This window comes from Cucumis melo, chromosome 4, assembly GCF_025177605.1.
Source record: "Cucumis melo cultivar AY chromosome 4, USDA_Cmelo_AY_1.0, whole genome shotgun sequence".
NCBI classification, from domain to species: Eukaryota; Viridiplantae; Streptophyta; class Magnoliopsida; order Cucurbitales; family Cucurbitaceae; genus Cucumis; species Cucumis melo.
The window spans coordinates 31,184,059-31,202,281 of NC_066860.1; the positions used below are offsets into that span (position 1 = coordinate 31,184,059).

An 18,223-nucleotide genomic window follows, 5' to 3' on the forward strand; every position below is an offset into this window, starting at 1 on the left:
TGATCATTAGTAGAATTTCTAACATGAATTTTGAGATCTCCATAAAAATATTTTAGGTCATCGTGTAGGAGAATGATTTAAATATTTATTAAACCTTCTCTAGTATATATAAAAGTATGGTTGAGAAAAAAATATTTTGTTTTCAATTTTATCCTCTCTTTTAGTTCACTAGCTTGTTGCCTTACCTTGGTTTTATTGTAATTTCTTTTTTAACTTTATTTGCTTGATTTAATTGTCAAAATTATTGCCTCATCATTTTATATTTGTAATCATCTACAAACTTTAATAAATATTTGGGTATTAAACATTTGTGGATGTTGCTATTAGAATTTTATTAAACATTTTCTTCCTCCAAAAGCCATTCACTAACAATTAATCTTCCTTTCATTTTTCCGTTTTTAGTATCACCTCTTAATCATATTTCAATTCCACCACTAATTATAAAGTTAAACTTATTATTTATCTCTCAATTTTGTCCCTTTCATTTAAATGATTCACATCATTTAATTAGTAGTAATTTAAAGTTTACCTACAATTTATCATCACTAATATTGATATTGATTAAAACAGTAAATGCAATGAGAAAAGAATATCACAAACACATTGTTAGACGTTTCAGGATGATATTAAAGGTCTCAAAACCAATATTTCAATTTCAAATTTATTGATTACTGTTTGTTTGTCTTCACCAACGCCATTGATTATTTATGTATATATGTTCAATTTTTCTTTGTGGTAGAGACCAAAGATGAAGGCGTGGAGAGAGAAATGGGATCAAGAGTAAAAATTTAGAGGAAAATGTAATTTCAAGAGTACTTTTATATTTAAAGAGACCTTACATGCAACGTCTCACCATCCAATGTGGCTTGAAGAAGAAACACTCAATTTTAGCATTAATCTTTTTTTTTTTTTTTTTGGCTCATTCTTATTCAATTTATATAAATCTCACTCTTCTTATATAATAAAATAAAATAACAAATATGATGTGCAAAAGTATGTGTTATTGACTAGTCTATAAAAATTGATCTATTCCTATACTAGCCCCACTTGAAATTAATATTAACTAAAAATCAACCTCGATAAACTAGTTTACATCTCTAGCTTGGGAGGTGGAGAAATAAATCTTTCTTGAGTAACAAAATTAATAAAAGCTAAGCTTAAAATAATGCCTTGGTCCTTGAACTTTGAAACTTGTACTCTAATGTCAAAATTTAATCCAAATACTTTTAATAAACCTCCAGATTAGTCCACTAAACTAACAATAAACAGTAAAGTAAAGATTTAAATTAACATGACTAAATGCAATTCAGAGATTATGATCGACAGAAGAGAAATATCAAGAATATTGTCAATATTTTCTACGTACTTCATTAGACTGTTAACGGTACCTATGAGACTCATTTTCTAAATTCCAACTTCATTAGACAGAAATAGTAAAATGCAATTGAGAGATTATGATCGACAGAATAGAAATATCAAGAATACTGTCAATATTTTCCATGCTCAAGATCAACTACCTCTAATCCTAAGAATGACTAAGTATGCATAATTTCTAGGTGGTAATAAATATTACACAGACAAGGAACAAAAAGATGAAGAGTTTACTTGGAAAATTTTCGCTAGGCTGCCTTTAATGTTCACACTTCAATCAAATCCGAGCGACCAATTTCTAGAGGAGCATTACTAATGACGAGGTTCCTGCAAAAAACCAGCAACCCATGAACAATGGAATGATGAAAACCAATAATAAGCAGCAGCATCCTTGCACAAAGGCAATGGAATAAATGGAATTTTTCCCATTGTAATGATTTTATTAAAATAGCAAATTCCCCTTTTCATTACATCACATTCTCCCCTAAACTAAACTTGTCGTGACACTTTAAAACAAGTAACGAAATTTACCCCTACATTTTAACCCAGTGCAAATATTTCTTCAATTAGATCATCAGATTTTCCATTGACATTAATGTAAAAGTTGAGTCCAAACTAAAACATACAAATTTATAGTGCGTATATGCATAATTCCAATAAGAAAAATGGCATAAACATATTATTTGCATGTAGGCTGGATCTGCATGGTAAAGGAAGTCAATTTCACGTTTTGAAATTCACCTCCCATAGATCATATCCATGGCTATTGTTTCGCTATATAATATGGATAGCCTCCCATTACAGCAGGTGTGACGGGATGAAGTCCAGTAGCATCTTTCTTTCCAATCACTTGATGGGGATATGGCATTTGGGGCTGGCTTGCATATGAAGCATGCGCTGTCGTAGGACTGGGATATGAAGCAGGATATGATCCAAGAGCTTGAGGATAAGCATAGCCAACAGGGGCAACACCGCCATGAGGTTTCCCAGGTTGAGGATATCCTGCGGCTACTGGGTATGGCATAGAAGGAATAGCTGGGGATACTTGTGCCTGCATCATCTTGTTCCTGTGTGAATCTGCAAGCTTCACAATGATGTTCCTTCCCTGCAACCACTCACCACATTAATATATTATCATATTCATCAAAGGTTAAAAATCGTTCAAAATAATTTGACAAATTGTACTAAACCGCTGAAGTATGGCTCTTGCTTGTGAGAACATTCTTCATTTTTACAAATTGACAAAAAGCCTCCGCTTATACCTATATAATATTGTTTTTGGTTTCTTGCCCCTTTTCCACTTCCAAAGTTAAGATAAAAATGCTTCCATAATCATACACTTAATCTAAATGATCGCTAGTGCTTGATGAGAGAAGTCATGTAAGACCAGATATTTTTATAACCGTCCAAAATCAAATAATTCTAACTTTCAATTCTGGACTTCTTCATTTTTTTGCTCGAAAAATAAATTACCACATATCTAAGCATTAAAATATTGGAATCTTCGGTAATAAAATTAAGCCATCTGTTTCAAAAAGCTATTAGCAAGTCTCATTACTCACTCACCCCAAAGGTCTTGTCTGGATCATCTATTGCCTTCTTTGCAGCCTCTACGGTGGTATAGGTAACAAATCCAAACCCTCTACACACAAAGAAATAGAAATGTATAGGTGCAGCATATGTAGGTCCAATAAGATAAAAGAAAATTAAGACATCAATGGAGAAAGTAAAGTAACAATAAATTTAAAAAAATGTTACTAACCGTGATTCATTTGTATCCTTATCATAGGCAACCGAACCTTCTTCTATATCACCATACCTTCCAAAGAAATTCAGCAATACTTCACTTGTAATATCTGGTGATAAACCACCAATGTATAGCTTTCTCTGTGCTAAATCTGGAGTTGTACTTGATCCACTTAGACCCTCACACGCCAAATTGCAGACAGCCATGCGACCCTAGAATCATGAAGCATTGATCAAATACAAATATCTGAATTCTCTTAGAAACATCTTAGAAAAAGCCAGCATCTATTATATGGCGGAACAAAAAGATGCTTGCGTTCCACTAAAAGTTCATCTCATCTATCCTTAGCTTGCAGATGGGTAGCCTATCAATCAACTGCCCTTAATATCTTTTTTCAAAGGCATAATTTGTGTTCAAGTTATGAATTATTAGTCAAAAACAGGTTATACAACTTGCATATAGGAGTCTTATAAAGTTTCAATCTTTATAAAATTAGATTCAGTACAAATTATGATCATAAACCAAAAAAATACCCCTCCATAAGCCAACAGCTATCGTCCTATGAACAAAGAAATGATGATACCAGATACTATTTTTGCTAAAGCCTAGAAGTCTCCGTCTGCCCCAAGGCCTAGACTTTGCAGACATCAAGGCTTATACCAACCCGTTGATTCACATACTCAACCTCCATGTTAGGTTTATTGAGAGAATGCAAGTCTTTCCAATCCAAACATAGTAGAGTGGATAGAACACCAATTACCATACATTCTAAAGGTCCATGGTTCGATTACCGACCAGTATTTGCCAAACTCAGAGAAGAGAGAGACCATGGGCCCCAACCAAAGGGACTGCCCATGGTGGCTACGAGACCAACTATTTTTTAAAATTGATGGATAAACAAAACTTTCATCAACAATAACCAAGGATTAATAAAATGACTGAAGATGATGAACCTACTCAAAAGTGAAAAGGGAAGAACTGCAACGAATCAAAATAAATCTCGCTCAAAAGGATACAGGATGATTCTTTATTTTTTTAGGATATGCTAACTGCTTCACTCCATGATCCATCCCAACTATTCTCACACATTTAACTCCAAAAAATTATCTTATCAAATGGAAAATATTTCAAAATCATTTGGAAGGGATTTAGTGCTTACCTCAATTATTTTGCTAGGCGCTTTTAAAGCAGCTTTAGTTGACTCCATGTGCTTGTAAGTAATGAAACCATATCCACGGGACTTTCCTGTTGCTTTGTCATAGATAACAGCTCCTTCTTCAATTTCCCCATGCACGCTAAATGCCTGGACATGATATAATTATAACAACTTCATTAGGAAAAAAGCAACTGAACACTGTTCTTTGTAGGAGACAGAAGCCCGGGAGAAAAAATGTTACTAAAAAGAAAAAGAAAAGGATTCCAAGATTTAATGTTTCGGGACTAGAAACATAAGAGCCTAAAGAACAATCACAAACATGACAGGCAAACACAAGCAACAACCAACTGCACTCACAGCACACAATGTTTCTGAAGTGGTATTCCAAGCCAAGCCACGAACAAAAAGCTTTCGATTGACAGGATCTGCACTGGCAACACTTTTTATTTCTTCTGCAATGGAAGGATACTGGGACCCTCTTTATGCCTCAACATGCAACGCAAATAAACACACATTCACCATGTCAATCACACAGCAAACAATTGAAGCAACACCCTCGTGATTTCCACTGTGTACCCACAAAAAATCATTCTTACCATAGTTTTAGAAATGGAAGTAACTTTCAAAGGATTCTTTTTTCAAGAACTATAAAAGACAAGATTTTTTTTCAAATAAAATTGTTTTGAGTTAAAATTCATTTGAGATAATTATTGAACTTATAAGTTAATATCTAATTCGATTTGAAACATTAACAAATTGATATTCTTTTGTCGGAAGCAATTTATTAAAGATAAGTTTTCATATAAAAATATATATTGTTTGGTGTTAGACTTGAAGATAAGTTCTGATGAAATATTTATGTGTTGAGTTCGCAGGTATTGATGAAATAAGACCATTGAGAAATTAGACTTGTGAGGGATGATCTTCACTGGAGGAGATTTTTTTTTTGGGTGGTGGGGTGGCAATTTGAGAAGGGGATTTTCTTTTTCCAATTTGAGAAGTGGGGTTTTCTTTCGCTGTTTGGGGATCTTTTGTCCTTATGGAAGGATTTGAAGTTCGGTAATAAATATTTACACTGCAAGAAAGACAATCCGATCCGTAAATAATCTAGAGGCATGTGTACGGTAGAAACATAGAGGACGTTCATTCGGTGTAAGTGATAGTCTCTTGCCCTTCATTCTTGGCCGAGAGAATTCCATGCATCCATGGAAGTTTACTTTTTCTTGTTAAAAAAAATTAACATGTTTCCACCGTGTTTTGTCATACTTTTTCGAAAACTGACATGTTCGTGACGTGTTGGCATGCCGCATCTGTGTCAAATGTTAGGGTCACTCTTTAATAAATTATTTGAGAGTTCTTTGATAAATTGCTTCTGCTGAATTAAATTTAATTCGAATAGAATTCACATGAACAAAATCTCAACAGGGCACATTTTGATAAAACGAAGCACATCATCTTCATGTACAAGATGGCTTTGTAGTATATAAAAAACGTGCTTGCTCATAACTCATAAGGAATAAAGATACTATTTCTTTAAGGCTACGAAATGAGGCTTCCAAATTAAGGCTTCACTGATGATATTGTTAGAGGGCCAAATTCCGTGCTAATTCTGAGAAAAAACAACCATTTGGGGTCTAATAGTAAAGACTTCAAATGCTTGGAGATACCTTCCAAGGTCATGGGTTGAAGCTCCAAGTCGAAAACTTAATACCTTAAAATCCCTGTAGACAAAACGCTAAGAACAAGGCTATTTGGTGACTTCGAAGTAATGAGATCGAAACTAAACTGTCAATCACATCTCTATCAGTTAGAACCGCAGTCCTATTATATCTGAAATATAGCAAACCTCAAACAGTAACATTGAATTCCTTGTCAGCACAAGGACGTCTTCGGAAAAGATTTAACTCCACCATTAGAACCAAGACCGTCTTAAAACTTGGGAAGATGTTTACTGGTGGTTTTACATTGGGGAATGCCTCATCCACCAAAGCACCAAAAAATTCCAAAAGTCAGTTACAACGGGAACTAAGAACCCAAAACCCTAGAAAAGGTCATCCGCAACAGTGACATAAATGAGTTAACGCTAGGCTTACCGAATTTTCTTAAACCCCATATCTCATACAATAACATTTTCCCTAGTAAACAGAAGACAAGATCAGTAGCGAAAAAGAAGTAGAACTAAGAAACTAAAACGCAACGAGTATTCAATTCACGGAAACAAATAAGAAGAAGAAAGTGGAAATGAAAGTGTAGTTTAATATAATAGAGTGAGAAAGGAGAAAAGACGCACAGTCGGGCAAGGAGATCGACGAGTTGAGGCTTGGGAAGTGGCTCGAGGAGAGATCGCAAATGTTCAACAGAAGAAAATTCGCCATTGCCGACGGTCTCCTCCAGCTTCCTCTTCTTCAAATCCTCCATATTTGTGAAGGTTTATGGAACGTTGTTGGCGCTGAAGAGAGAGCAAAGCCGTGAGCTCTTCGGAGAAAAGCTTGAAAAATGGAGCGAAGACAGTCCTTAGGGCTTTTTCGGCTTATGAGCATTTCACTTTTTAGTTTGGGCTCTTTTGAAAACGATAACAAAGTTTCAAACTGTATACAACAATTGAAAAACGAGAGGTTCGTGTTAAATACAAAAAATGTTCCTAAAAAAATTTGTCAACAACGAGAACATCATAGAAAAAAAGAAACAATATAAAGAAATCGCACCCATCAAAAGAGGAGAAAAAGAAGAAAGACAAACACGAGTAAAACATGAAAGAAATAGCGAGTAAGAGAAAATATGAAAGGACAAACTTGTGATATTTAAAAAATTGTCGATTTTATTGGCTTTGTTACAGGTAAATAGTTTTATGTATTTGTTGTATTTATGAAAATTTCCCTTTTACTTTTTACGTTTTCATAAAATATCTTTTGTATAAAAATATATTGCAAAATATTGACTAACCTTAAATTGTTCCTTAGCGATTTTAGATTCTCACACTAATGATAAATTGATGAGACTTCAAATGTGAATTAAAAAGAAAAAAAAATAGGTCATAAGATTGCGAAATTTTGACAATGGGTGAGAATTTGTATAATTAAAAATAGTGTGGCACTTTGGTATCGTGTTTGAGGTCTCGTTAATTTTCGGTGGGTACAAACCCGAAACCACAAATGAACTCTAATGAGAATTTTAATGTTGAATGGAGTTATTTATCTATATACAAACGATTGTTTAATCTAAGCCATTTGACATTAACTTTAAAAAAAATTGCTCATTTTTATTAAAAAAAAATTCCTAGCTTTTTTAGTGAGGATTGATTTTTCTAAATAGGAAAATTGTCAAAAATGACAAGATGGACAAACTATTTACAAGATGGGGTGTAATAAAATTTTGTCATTTAGTATTTTCTTTTCTCTCTCTTTTTTTTTTTTTTTTTTTTTTTTGCCATAAAGAGTAAATAATTTGACTTTTTTATTATCGTTCTTGAAAAAACCTCTTTTAAATATTTAAAAAATATTTCTTTGAAGGAAATGTATTGAAAACCAACCAACGTACGAGAAACTCCATCCTCGTGAAATAATTGAGGAGAACCAAGTAACTAAACCAAAAGAATCCCTACCAACACCTTAAAAACAGAGAGATTTGCAAAACTAACCTCGAAATTCATGTTAGACATCACAACATAACTGAGATGGTGCATCGACTCTTTCATGAACCTTGGACACCATACAAAAGATACAACTCATGTACCCTCGATCAAGGAGACAATTTCCTCCATCAAACATCTCACTTCAAACAAATCACACAACCCTTACGATTAAAAGAAAATAAGACAACATTAGCATAATATGATTCTTTAGTAAGAGATAAAATAGGCCACCAAACACCTAAAAAAGTGTTTTTAAGCACTTACAAGTTGAATCTAAGTATGTTCCAAGTCTAAAAACTTAAAATATTCAATCGTAAATTCTTATGATATTTAGGTCATTATGTGTTTAGAGTGGATGATTAAATTTTATACAAAACTCATTTTTCCAAGTGCTTAAAGGTAAAGTTAACGGCTCCCAACACAATTTTTGAGGACATAAATGAGGTCTTAGTTGTAACTCCTAGAAGTCTTCTTAGCAACAAAAGAAGAAAAAGTGATGACTTTGGCTTTACTTTATTTTCTTTTCAAAACTTCTTTTAAGGTTATTATTTAGTTAGAACTATTTGCTTTATGAGATGCGACAATGATCTCTTCTACCCCACCATTATGATTCATCTTTTATGTTTATCCTTCTAAAAAAAACCATACCATGAATTTCGAATACAAAAACAATATCGAAAAATATCATAATCTATCGTGATTCATAGTAAATAGATGTTAATATTTTGTAAATATTTTAGTTCATTTTGCTATATTTATAAACAACCATATTTTCTTTTTTTTTTTTTAAATTAATTTCAATGATACATTTAAAAACTTTTAAAATGCGATAGGAGGTAAAAGGGCATTTAAAAGTATAATTTATCGTTCCTCTATTCTCTTATCGTTTGAGTTAGATTGCACATACAACTTCAACTATCTCACTTGACAACTATCTAATACTAAAACATTTGGTTGCTAAATGAACTCGTCAAATTTTTTTAACAATGATCGCTCGTAGGAATTTTTAATTTTAAGTAAACAATTGCTTCAAATGCTAAACATATTTAATTAGGAACTTACAATAATTAATGGATCGTAAAAAGAAGAAGAAGAAGAACATGCACTTTATCGATATAGGTATAGTCTTTAACGATTTCTTTTTATAATATGTGGTATTTGGAATCACTCTTACTTCGATTTATATAAGGTCGGTTCATTCATATGTCATTTTTTACTTGTTTCTATTTTTTTTTTTTTTTTCCTTTTCAATATCAACAGTGACAACATTTGTCGTTCTCATCAACCCTAATTATAAAATCGGGAAAAAGAAAAAGAAAATCTTAATTTGATCCTTTGTCCAAACATAAGACAAATACATCTCCAATCTTGTCCTTTAACAAAAGGTCAAAAAACACATAAATCCCCACCCTAAAAAAGGAAGAAAATCCTCAAATCTTAGAACAAACAAACAAAAAGAAACAAAAACAATATTATGAAGATCATAAAAAGCCATTAAGTGATCCTAAAATTGAGGTCCTAATTAATCACTGGCGGTGGAGTTATGTATAAAAAAAACAGTCTTTCATTCAGAACTTTCTTCAAACACCTTCGGAGCATTCTCTTTTTTTTTTTTCCTCATGTAATGAACAACCGAAAGAAAAGCTTTAAGCCTTTAGTTAATTATCTTTCAATGATATGGGCTTTCGTTTGGATCAACACAAGCTGGAAAGTGACATAAGAAATTTGAGAGTGGCTATGGTTTTTTTTTATAGGATCGGAAGAAAAAAAGGAAGAAGAGAGAAGAAGAAAGCGTGAGCTTTTGATTAGGTAAGGGAAAATGAAACCATGTGCTTCTTCATCAATTTATTGTGTATGATTCATCAACATTTCATATGTTTTTTTCTTCAAAAGGTAATGATATTGATCTTCACACAAAAAAGGAAATGTGATTTGAATTATGATTCTACGTTGCGTTTATCATAAACGGAATCATGATATTAATGTATTGAAAGATATCTTCGCCACTTCGATACGATATCGTGGACAAATGATCAAACACGATGAAAAGTTAAACAATTATAAATTTTTATGTCATTCTTTAAATTAATTATGTAAAATTTTAAAATAAAAAACATATATTGAGAATTTTTGTCGTGGTCGTTTGATCGAATTAAATAATTTGTTCAACTTCATGTTAATATATGAGCTAACGTTCTATTAAGCAGAAAAAAAAAAGGAGCTTAATTTTGGTCAAAAGGTCAACGAGACTCAAAGTTCAATTAATTAAGCCCAAGAATTGGGTCAAAGGACTAACCAAGTCGAAGCTTTCGAAATCCACATCACAACTCCTACGAATAGAGGATCTTCTCCATTTAAAGAGTTTAAAAATATTTTACAGTTTAGAGAACCTAAAAAAAAATTCTCCCACCAATTCAGAAGATTTCCTAATTAAACTCCTGAAAATTGAATCATACATTTAACATTAATCACTTTCTTAAACCAAGCCTACACATTTAACGTAGATAATTAATCGAGTATCAAACATCAAACAACATTAAAAAAAAAAAAAACCTAAATCCAAGTTCAACATACAATGAATAACAAATTACAATCAATTAATATAATTTATTATTCAACTTTTTGTTTAAAATTGCATTCTAGAACATGGTTGTAGTGTTGACACATATGGAAAATTTTCAAAAAAAAAAAAAATCTGAATATTTTAATTTATTCTAATGGAAAAAGTAAAAAACTAATCTTTGGAACCCAACATTTAATTTTTCTCTCCTTTTTAATAGAATAAAAAGTGGAATTTGTAGAAGAAAAAAACAAAATAATTGGCAATTTGAGAGAAGCCAAATTGGGTTTAGTTTTGCTTCTTGAACGTGAGTCCTCTTTTCCTTTTATTTTATTACAAAATAAATATACTAATATATATATATATATATATATATATATCCATTGTTTTGTCTATACCATGTTAGGCTTCATAGAAAAGAACAAATTAAGATCATATGAATTGGCCATGTGGCCAAGTCAAATTGGCTAATATTTTAAACCATAAGTTTTTGGAAGCAAGAAATCTACCTATTCCAAAGGATTATTATATAATTCAATTATGATTAACCAACTTGCACTCTTTTGGATCAATTTAATAACAAAATCATCAACAGATGGACTTCCTTCTTTTTTCTTAACCTCTTATTAATTTTTCCTTTTCTGGTTGGCAATCTGCGAGGTAAGTAGGCCATTCTCTTTTTCTCTTTTTGACGTTTGTTGTTGACTTATCGTCTTACTCTACATTATCTATTTCTTATTCATTTTGTGAAAATTATTCGAGTAGATATCCATAACATGTTTGATAATTTTTTCATGGTCGGATCTATAAGAGAGATACTATAAAATCAATTTTGTATCTCATGTATAAAATTCATATCCGTTTCTAATGGTTGTCGAGTTTGTTTTTTGAGGTTTAAAATATTTTTGTATTGAGAGTTTTGGGTTTGATCTGTAATCTTCTTTAATATTGATTTTTAACCCTTTCATCAGTCACTCTGATTATACTTTAGTCTCGTAAACATACCCAAAGTATAACAGAGATTTTAATGACATATTTTTTCTTATTTGGCAATATATGTGAAAATGATACTTGTTGAGACAAAAAATATAAGGGAGTTAAATTATTATTTTTGTTGTTGCTATTATTATTATTATCTTTTCATTTATATTTTTATATTAGGAAAAATATTTTTTAATTAATATATTACCAAACCCTTTACTTTTTGAAATATTAACCCAATCTAAAACACACACAAAATTGTTAACCACTTTATACCATTATCAAAGATCATAACAAATGAGATGATGATGTGTGGTCTAAAATATTCATAGTTTTTAAAGCATATTAACATATCTCAAAATTAATTATACGTTCCTAACGAAATTGTATTATGGGTGAAACCAAAGTTTCAATCACAAGTTTTACTTTAGAAACGTCTTGTTTTCTCTACTAGTTATTTGCTCTTTTGACTAACAAGATTAAACACTTGTTTTTTGCTTTTTTTCGTTTGCCTCAGGAGAGAAAAACAAATTTTTTAAAAGTTTAGGTTTGCTTGGTTAGCGATTTGAATTAATTGATTTGTTTAATATTTTTATTTAAGTTTAACAATTATATGTTTAAAAATATTTTTAAATGTAAAATTATATTAAACAAATGTTAGAAACATACAATATGTTAAGTTATAAACTCAATTCGTTTTTCAAAAATCAAAATATATATTATGTAATATGCATTATAAATTATATACTATTACAAAATAATACTTATAAAAAAGAAAAAGAAGTTAACATAAACGATGTTTATGTATAAACTAATAATTAATAATTGTTTAAATTTGAATTTAACTTTTAGATACATTACAAACACACATATCTAAAAGTTTGAATTGCATGCTTTTTAATTTTTTTATCTTCGTTCATTCAAATGTACGAGCTTTTAACTTTTTGTTAATGTGATTATTATATTTTATAGATAAATTTTAAAATTATTATTTTCCTTGTGGGTAAAAAGCAAAAGAGGTAGAAATTAGAAAATATTACAAAAATCATGATACGGCTGGGTGTCAAATAGATGTTCATTCTCAATATCTATTGTCAAGTATCATATTTGTTGTTCATGTGTCTTAATATAACACACCATTAATGTTCATCATTTGTCACCACCTACTTTCCATTTTGCCTAAAAATAGAGGTATTTAGTGGGTTTGCAAGTGACACTTATTACTAAAATTCCAAATAAATTGAAGCTAGCGGAGAGAATTTCATTTATTTAATTTTCTTAATTTATTTATATATTTTATTTATTATAATTTTATATTTTTCTTGATATCTATGTTCTCGTTTTGCCTCGTTTTTACGGTGGAATGTATTTATTTGAAACAAATAAACAATAGGGGCAAAGGCTAGCACTCATTTATAACTAAGTCTTATAATTGAATGTTAAAGAACAATGGGAGAGTGAGTTGACCAACCATATCTTGATACCAAGGAATCAAAAACAGATAGACATTTCATCTATAATGGTTCATTAATTTTCTTAAACATGCAAAGTCATTATTAATTTTACAAAATTATTAAAAACAAAATGGGTTTCTTAATTGATTTATGAAAACAGACAATTATAGTTAAATTATTTCAAATTTTGTCTATTAGAAGAAAAAAAAAGTCTCCCCTAGAAATGTATAATTAAACAAGAAGGGTATCTTAACGATTCTAATTAGTAGATTCAGTCAACTATCTTAAATGTTTATATTGATCAACTAAGAAAATAATATATATATATCATTAAACAATTCATCAAAAGATAATATATATATACACATACACATACTCAATTTGTAGCATTCATGTTTGGTAATTTAGATATCATTTTTGTTTTATGTTTTAATATAGAGGATGTATTTAAGTATAGTTTCTTTTTCATTTTTTTATGTAAAGAAATGTAACGACCCGACTCTTTATGCTGAATCGAAGTGGTTACTAAATCTAGGATCAGTGTTTAAGTCATAAAATCTGGTGTAAATAAATGCAAAGAAATCTAGCAAATTTATTTATGAAAGATAGTTAAAGTAACATGTAGAAATACGAGTTAAGTTTAAAATCCCTAAGCGGGCCCTATCTACATAAAGATGGTAAATAATGAAAGTACTCGAACTCAAGTGCGAAAATCTGAAATAAAGGTAAGCGGAAGCGGTAGCCCCTATGGCCCTTCACGGTCTCACTTCGAATCGCTCGCCGGTTTGCCCTTGCCCTTACCTCGTCCTCTACCTGAAAACATGAAATGAAGAGAATGAGTATAAAAATACTCAGTAAGGGACCCACTACTAGTCCCACTAGGTGCCTGTTAACATTCCTATCGAGTCCTGAAACTAGTACCCAAACTCTGGCACGCTCCCGAACACGTGCAACATGCGCCCCGTAGGGACATAACTCTGGTCTTCGGTGTCCAGGGGACACTTAGGACCGTCGGGATGCGAGGACCCCGTCGAGTCGCTCGAGTCATATCTATAGTCATGCTGGACTGGCGCCCCGTCGAGCCTAACAGTCCTAAATAGGTGGTGATCCCGAAGGACACCCATGCAGGTACGACTCAGATAGGAGAAGTTAACAGATACCCCAATCCCAACATACATATGCATACGTCATCAAATTATCATCAGAAAATAACCACCATCTCATCCCCCACTACAGCTATCATCAAACAGTCACTAATAGTCCTCATTATACAGTCACCTACGTCATAAGTCCATCAGTCTTATCATACAGTCACATACATCATAAGCCCATCAGTCTTATCATACAGTCACATACATCATAAGTCCATCAGTCCTATCATACAGTCACATACATCATAAGTCCATCAATCTTACCATACAGTCACATACATCATAAGTCCATCAGTCTTATCATACAGTCACATATGGTTCGAGGGTTCTCATTACTATAATATTATGCCGAAGTATGGCCATATCATTCGTCAGATCATGATAAAATATTATCATACATCGTAAGCCCAACCATCATCGTATGTCACTGAAGGAACATGCAACATCAAATTCTCACATGGGGCTAGTAGTAGAAATCTCTTACCTCGAGATGTTGCTAGATGGGTTCCTACTGAGGAAGTCCTAAGCTGCAGCAGCTATTTGGTCCAATTTGCTTCTTGAGGAAAGTAATTAAATTAATTAAATTTCCAAATTAACTCATTTAATTACTGGGCAGGCTAGGGAATTTGGAAATTACCAAAAATTTAGGTGGAAGGAGCCAAAACAGGCTTGGCGGCTCGACTGGAAGAAGACAGGACCGGCTCGGCTTGGCGTAGGCGCGGCTCGGCTCGGTACAGGGACTTCGCGTGCGGCTCGGCTTGCTACAGGGAGGGGGCGCGGCTCGGCTACGCGGAACGCACGGCGCGGCGCGGCTGCACGCGGGGAGAGCTGGGCACGTGTGGCGCGGACGCGGGTTTCGGTTTCGGGCGCGCGGGCGGTTCCGGGTTCGGACGCGCGGGTGGTGGTTCCGGGTTCGGTTTCGTCCGTCGGCTGGAGGCAGGCGCGTTCGCGGCTTCGGTGCGGCTCGGGTGTAGGCGCGTTCGCGGCTCCGATTTGCAGACGCGTTCGGCTGGCGACGCGGCTTCGACGTGGAGATGGATCTCGGCTTCGGGACGCGACGAGTTTCGGCTGATCTGCCTCGGATCGAAGCGGCGCGAGGGGTGGCTTCGGCTTCCAGTCGTCTTGCAGACGCGTGAATGGACGGCTTCGACTCGGCTTCGGCGTGCGAGGAAGCTTGGACGAATTCTGGCGCGGCTGTGCGTGTGGCGTGGGTAGGCGGCTAGGGTTTCGCGACGGCGGCGGCGGCGGTGGCTCGCGGCGGCGGCGGCGGCGGCTAGGGTTTTCTTCTCTCCCTCTTCTCTTTTCTTTTCCTTTTCTTTTCCTTTTCTTTTCCTTTTCTTTTCCTATTTATAAAATAATTTCCCTCTTTTCTCTTCTTTGATTAATTCCAAGTTTCACCCTTCTCTCTCTAAAATTTCACCCAATTTCTCAACAAATCCCTCCTTTCCCTCAACTTTTAAATACGTATAAAAATCTTAAATACCAAGATAATTTCATTTGGAGTTTACTTAATACTTTAAAAAAGAAAAATCCAAATCTTAATGATATAAGTTCCATTATTTAATTATAAATAAATAAATAAAATAAAATAAAAAAAAAATACTAAGAAAAATGGATACAAGATCATTGGGGCGTTACATACTTCCCCCCTTAGAAAGCTTTCGTCCTCGAAAGCTCTAATCCTCGAACATTTCTGGGTACTGGGCCTTTATGTCCTCTTCTCTCTCCCACGTGGCCTCTTCAACTCCATGGTTCTGCCAGAGGACTTTGACTAGTGGAATATCTCGACTACGAAGCTTCTTGACCTCTCTTGCCAAGATCTCGACAGGCTGCTCCTCGTAGCTCAAGTTCTCACTGACCTGTAGGGGCTCGAAGTCCACGATGTGCGTCGGGTCTGCGACATACCTCCTCAACATGGAGACATGGAATACGTCATGCACTGCTGAGAGGGATGGGTGCAAGGCCAAACGATAAGCCACAGGGCCAATCCGTTCCAGTATCTCAAATGGCCCCACGAAACGTGGACTCAACTTCCCCTTCTTCTCGAACCTCAGAACGCCCTTCATCGGTGCTACCTTCAAAAAGACCATATCTCCCACTTCAAACTCGAGGTCCTTACGTCGTACATCAGCGTAACTCTTCTGTCTGCTTTGTGCGGTCAGCATACGAGCTCGGATCTTCTGTATGGCTGCATTGGTAGTCTGCACTAACTCGGGGCCTAGCATCCTCTGCTCTCCAACCTCGCCCCAGCAGACAGGGGATCTACAGCACTTGCCATACAGAGCCTCAAACGGAGCCATACCAATGGTAGCCTGGTAACTGTTATTATAGGCGAACTCCATTAGATGCAGGTGGGAGTCCCAACTTCCTGAAAACTCTAGCACACAGGCCCGCAGCATATCCTCCAAAATCTGGTTCAGTCTCTCTGTCTGACCATCAGTCTGAGGGTGGAATGCCGTGCTGAAGTCCAGCCTCGTACCTAATGCAAGTTGGAGCCCTTGCCAAAATTTCGAAGTGAAACGGGCATCCCTGTCTGAAACGATGGATACTGGTACTCCGTGCAGTCTTACTATTTCCGTCATGTATAACTGCCCCCACTTGCTGGCAGTGTACGTGGATTTCCCTGGCACGAAGTGGGCTGTCTTCGTGAGTCTGTCGACCACAACCCAGATCACCGTGTAGCCCTTCATGGTCTTGGGCAGTCCCGTGATAAAGTCCATCGACACACTCTCCCACTTCCACCCTGGCACACTCAAGGGTTGCAACAACCCTGCTGGATGCTGCCTAGGTGCCTTCACCTGCTGGCACACCAAGCACCTACTGACGAACTCTGCTACATCCCTCTTCATGCCCCTCCACCAATAGACACTCCTTAAGTCCTGGTACATCTTCGTACTCCCAGGGTGCATGGTAAACGGGGAACTGTGAGCCTCAGTCAAAAGCTCTGTCTTAACTGCGCTGTCTTCCGGCACACACAGGCGTCCCTCAAACATAAGGCCATCATCAGAGGATATAGAGAACTCTTCACCTTGCTCCGTCTCTACCATACGACGTTTCTCTGCCAAGTAAGGATCACTCAGCTGAGCAGCAATGATCTTTTGCCTCAAGGTTGGCTGAACTGTCAACTGAGCCAACTGTGCGGCAACCTCACCTACTGAGACTGCAATCTCGGCTCTCTCCAAATCCCTGAGTAAGGGGGTCTGCTTCGTGATTAGCGCTGCTGAATGTGCAACCTTCCTACTCAGCGCGTCAGCCACTACATTTGCTTTACCTGGATGGTACAGGATCTCGCAGTCGTAGTCCTTCACCAACTCGAGCCACCTCCTCTGCCTCATGTTCAACTCCTTCTGAGTGAAGAAATACTTCAGGCTCTTGTGGTCGGTGTAAATCTGAATCTTCTCACCGTACAGATAGTGCCTCCATATCTTCAGTGCAAAGACTACAGCTGCCAACTCCAAGTCGTGGGTAGGGTAGTTCCGCTCATGATTCTTCAACTGGCGTGAGGCATACGCAACTACCTTACCTTGCTGCATCAGGACACCTCCCAGTCCTTTCTTAGAGGCATCACTATAGATCACAAAACTTCCCGACCCATCAGGCACTGTCAGGACTGGTGCCGTCACTAGCTTCTGCTTAAGCTCTTGGAAACTACTCTCACATGCTGGGCTCCAGACAAAAGGGGTTCCCTTCCTGGTCAACTGGGTCAATGGGCTGGCTATGCGTGAGAAGTCTTCTACAAACCTCCTGTAGTATCCTGCCAGACCCAGAAAACTGCGAATCTCACTGACTGTAGACGGTCGAGGCCAGTTGGTCACCGCTTCGACCTTAGCTGGGTCCACCGAGACTCCCTCACTGGAAACCACGTGCCCTAAAAATGTCACCTTCTTTAACCAGAACTCACACTTGGAGAACTTGGCGTATAGCTTATGAGCTCGAAGGGTCTCCAAGACTTGGTGCAAGTGCTCTTCGTGTTCGGCCTCAGTCTTGGAATAGATCAAGATATCGTCGATGAAGACTATGACGAATTGGTCTAGAAAGTCCTTAAACACCCTGTTCATCAAATCCATGAACACTGCAGGGGCATTAGTTAAACCAAAGGACATCACTATGAATTCGTAGTGTCCGTACCTCGAACGAAAGGCCGTCTTGGGAATATCACCGTCCCTAATCCT

General features: G+C 35.6%; 1 protein-coding gene across 3 annotated transcripts; it reads right to left on the minus strand.

Annotated features, from left to right (window-relative positions):
• Positions 1-1,400: 1,400 nt before the first annotated feature.
• On the minus strand, positions 1,401-6,858 carry LOC103486777 (UBP1-associated protein 2C-like). 3 transcript variants are annotated; one of them, XM_051084041.1, is made up of 10 exons: positions 6,565-6,838; positions 6,368-6,409; positions 6,121-6,250; positions 5,942-6,009; positions 4,632-4,752; positions 4,278-4,421; positions 3,134-3,330; positions 2,938-3,013; positions 2,113-2,476; positions 1,401-1,698 (listed from the first exon to the last, which is right to left on the minus strand). In XM_051084041.1, the coding sequence occupies exons 3-9, from the start codon at positions 6,133-6,135 to the stop codon at positions 2,135-2,137; spliced, it is 963 nt and encodes a 320-aa protein (XP_050939998.1). In that variant the 5' UTR covers positions 6,136-6,250; positions 6,368-6,409; positions 6,565-6,838; the 3' UTR covers positions 1,401-1,698; positions 2,113-2,134. The 3 variants fall into 3 exon arrangements, with proteins under 3 accessions (XP_050939998.1, XP_050939997.1, XP_008443071.2); XM_051084040.1 differs by having other exon boundaries at positions 6,121-6,409; XM_008444849.3 differs by lacking the exons at positions 5,942-6,009; positions 6,121-6,250; positions 6,368-6,409 and having other exon boundaries at positions 6,565-6,858.
• Positions 6,859-18,223: the final 11,365 nt, after the last annotated feature.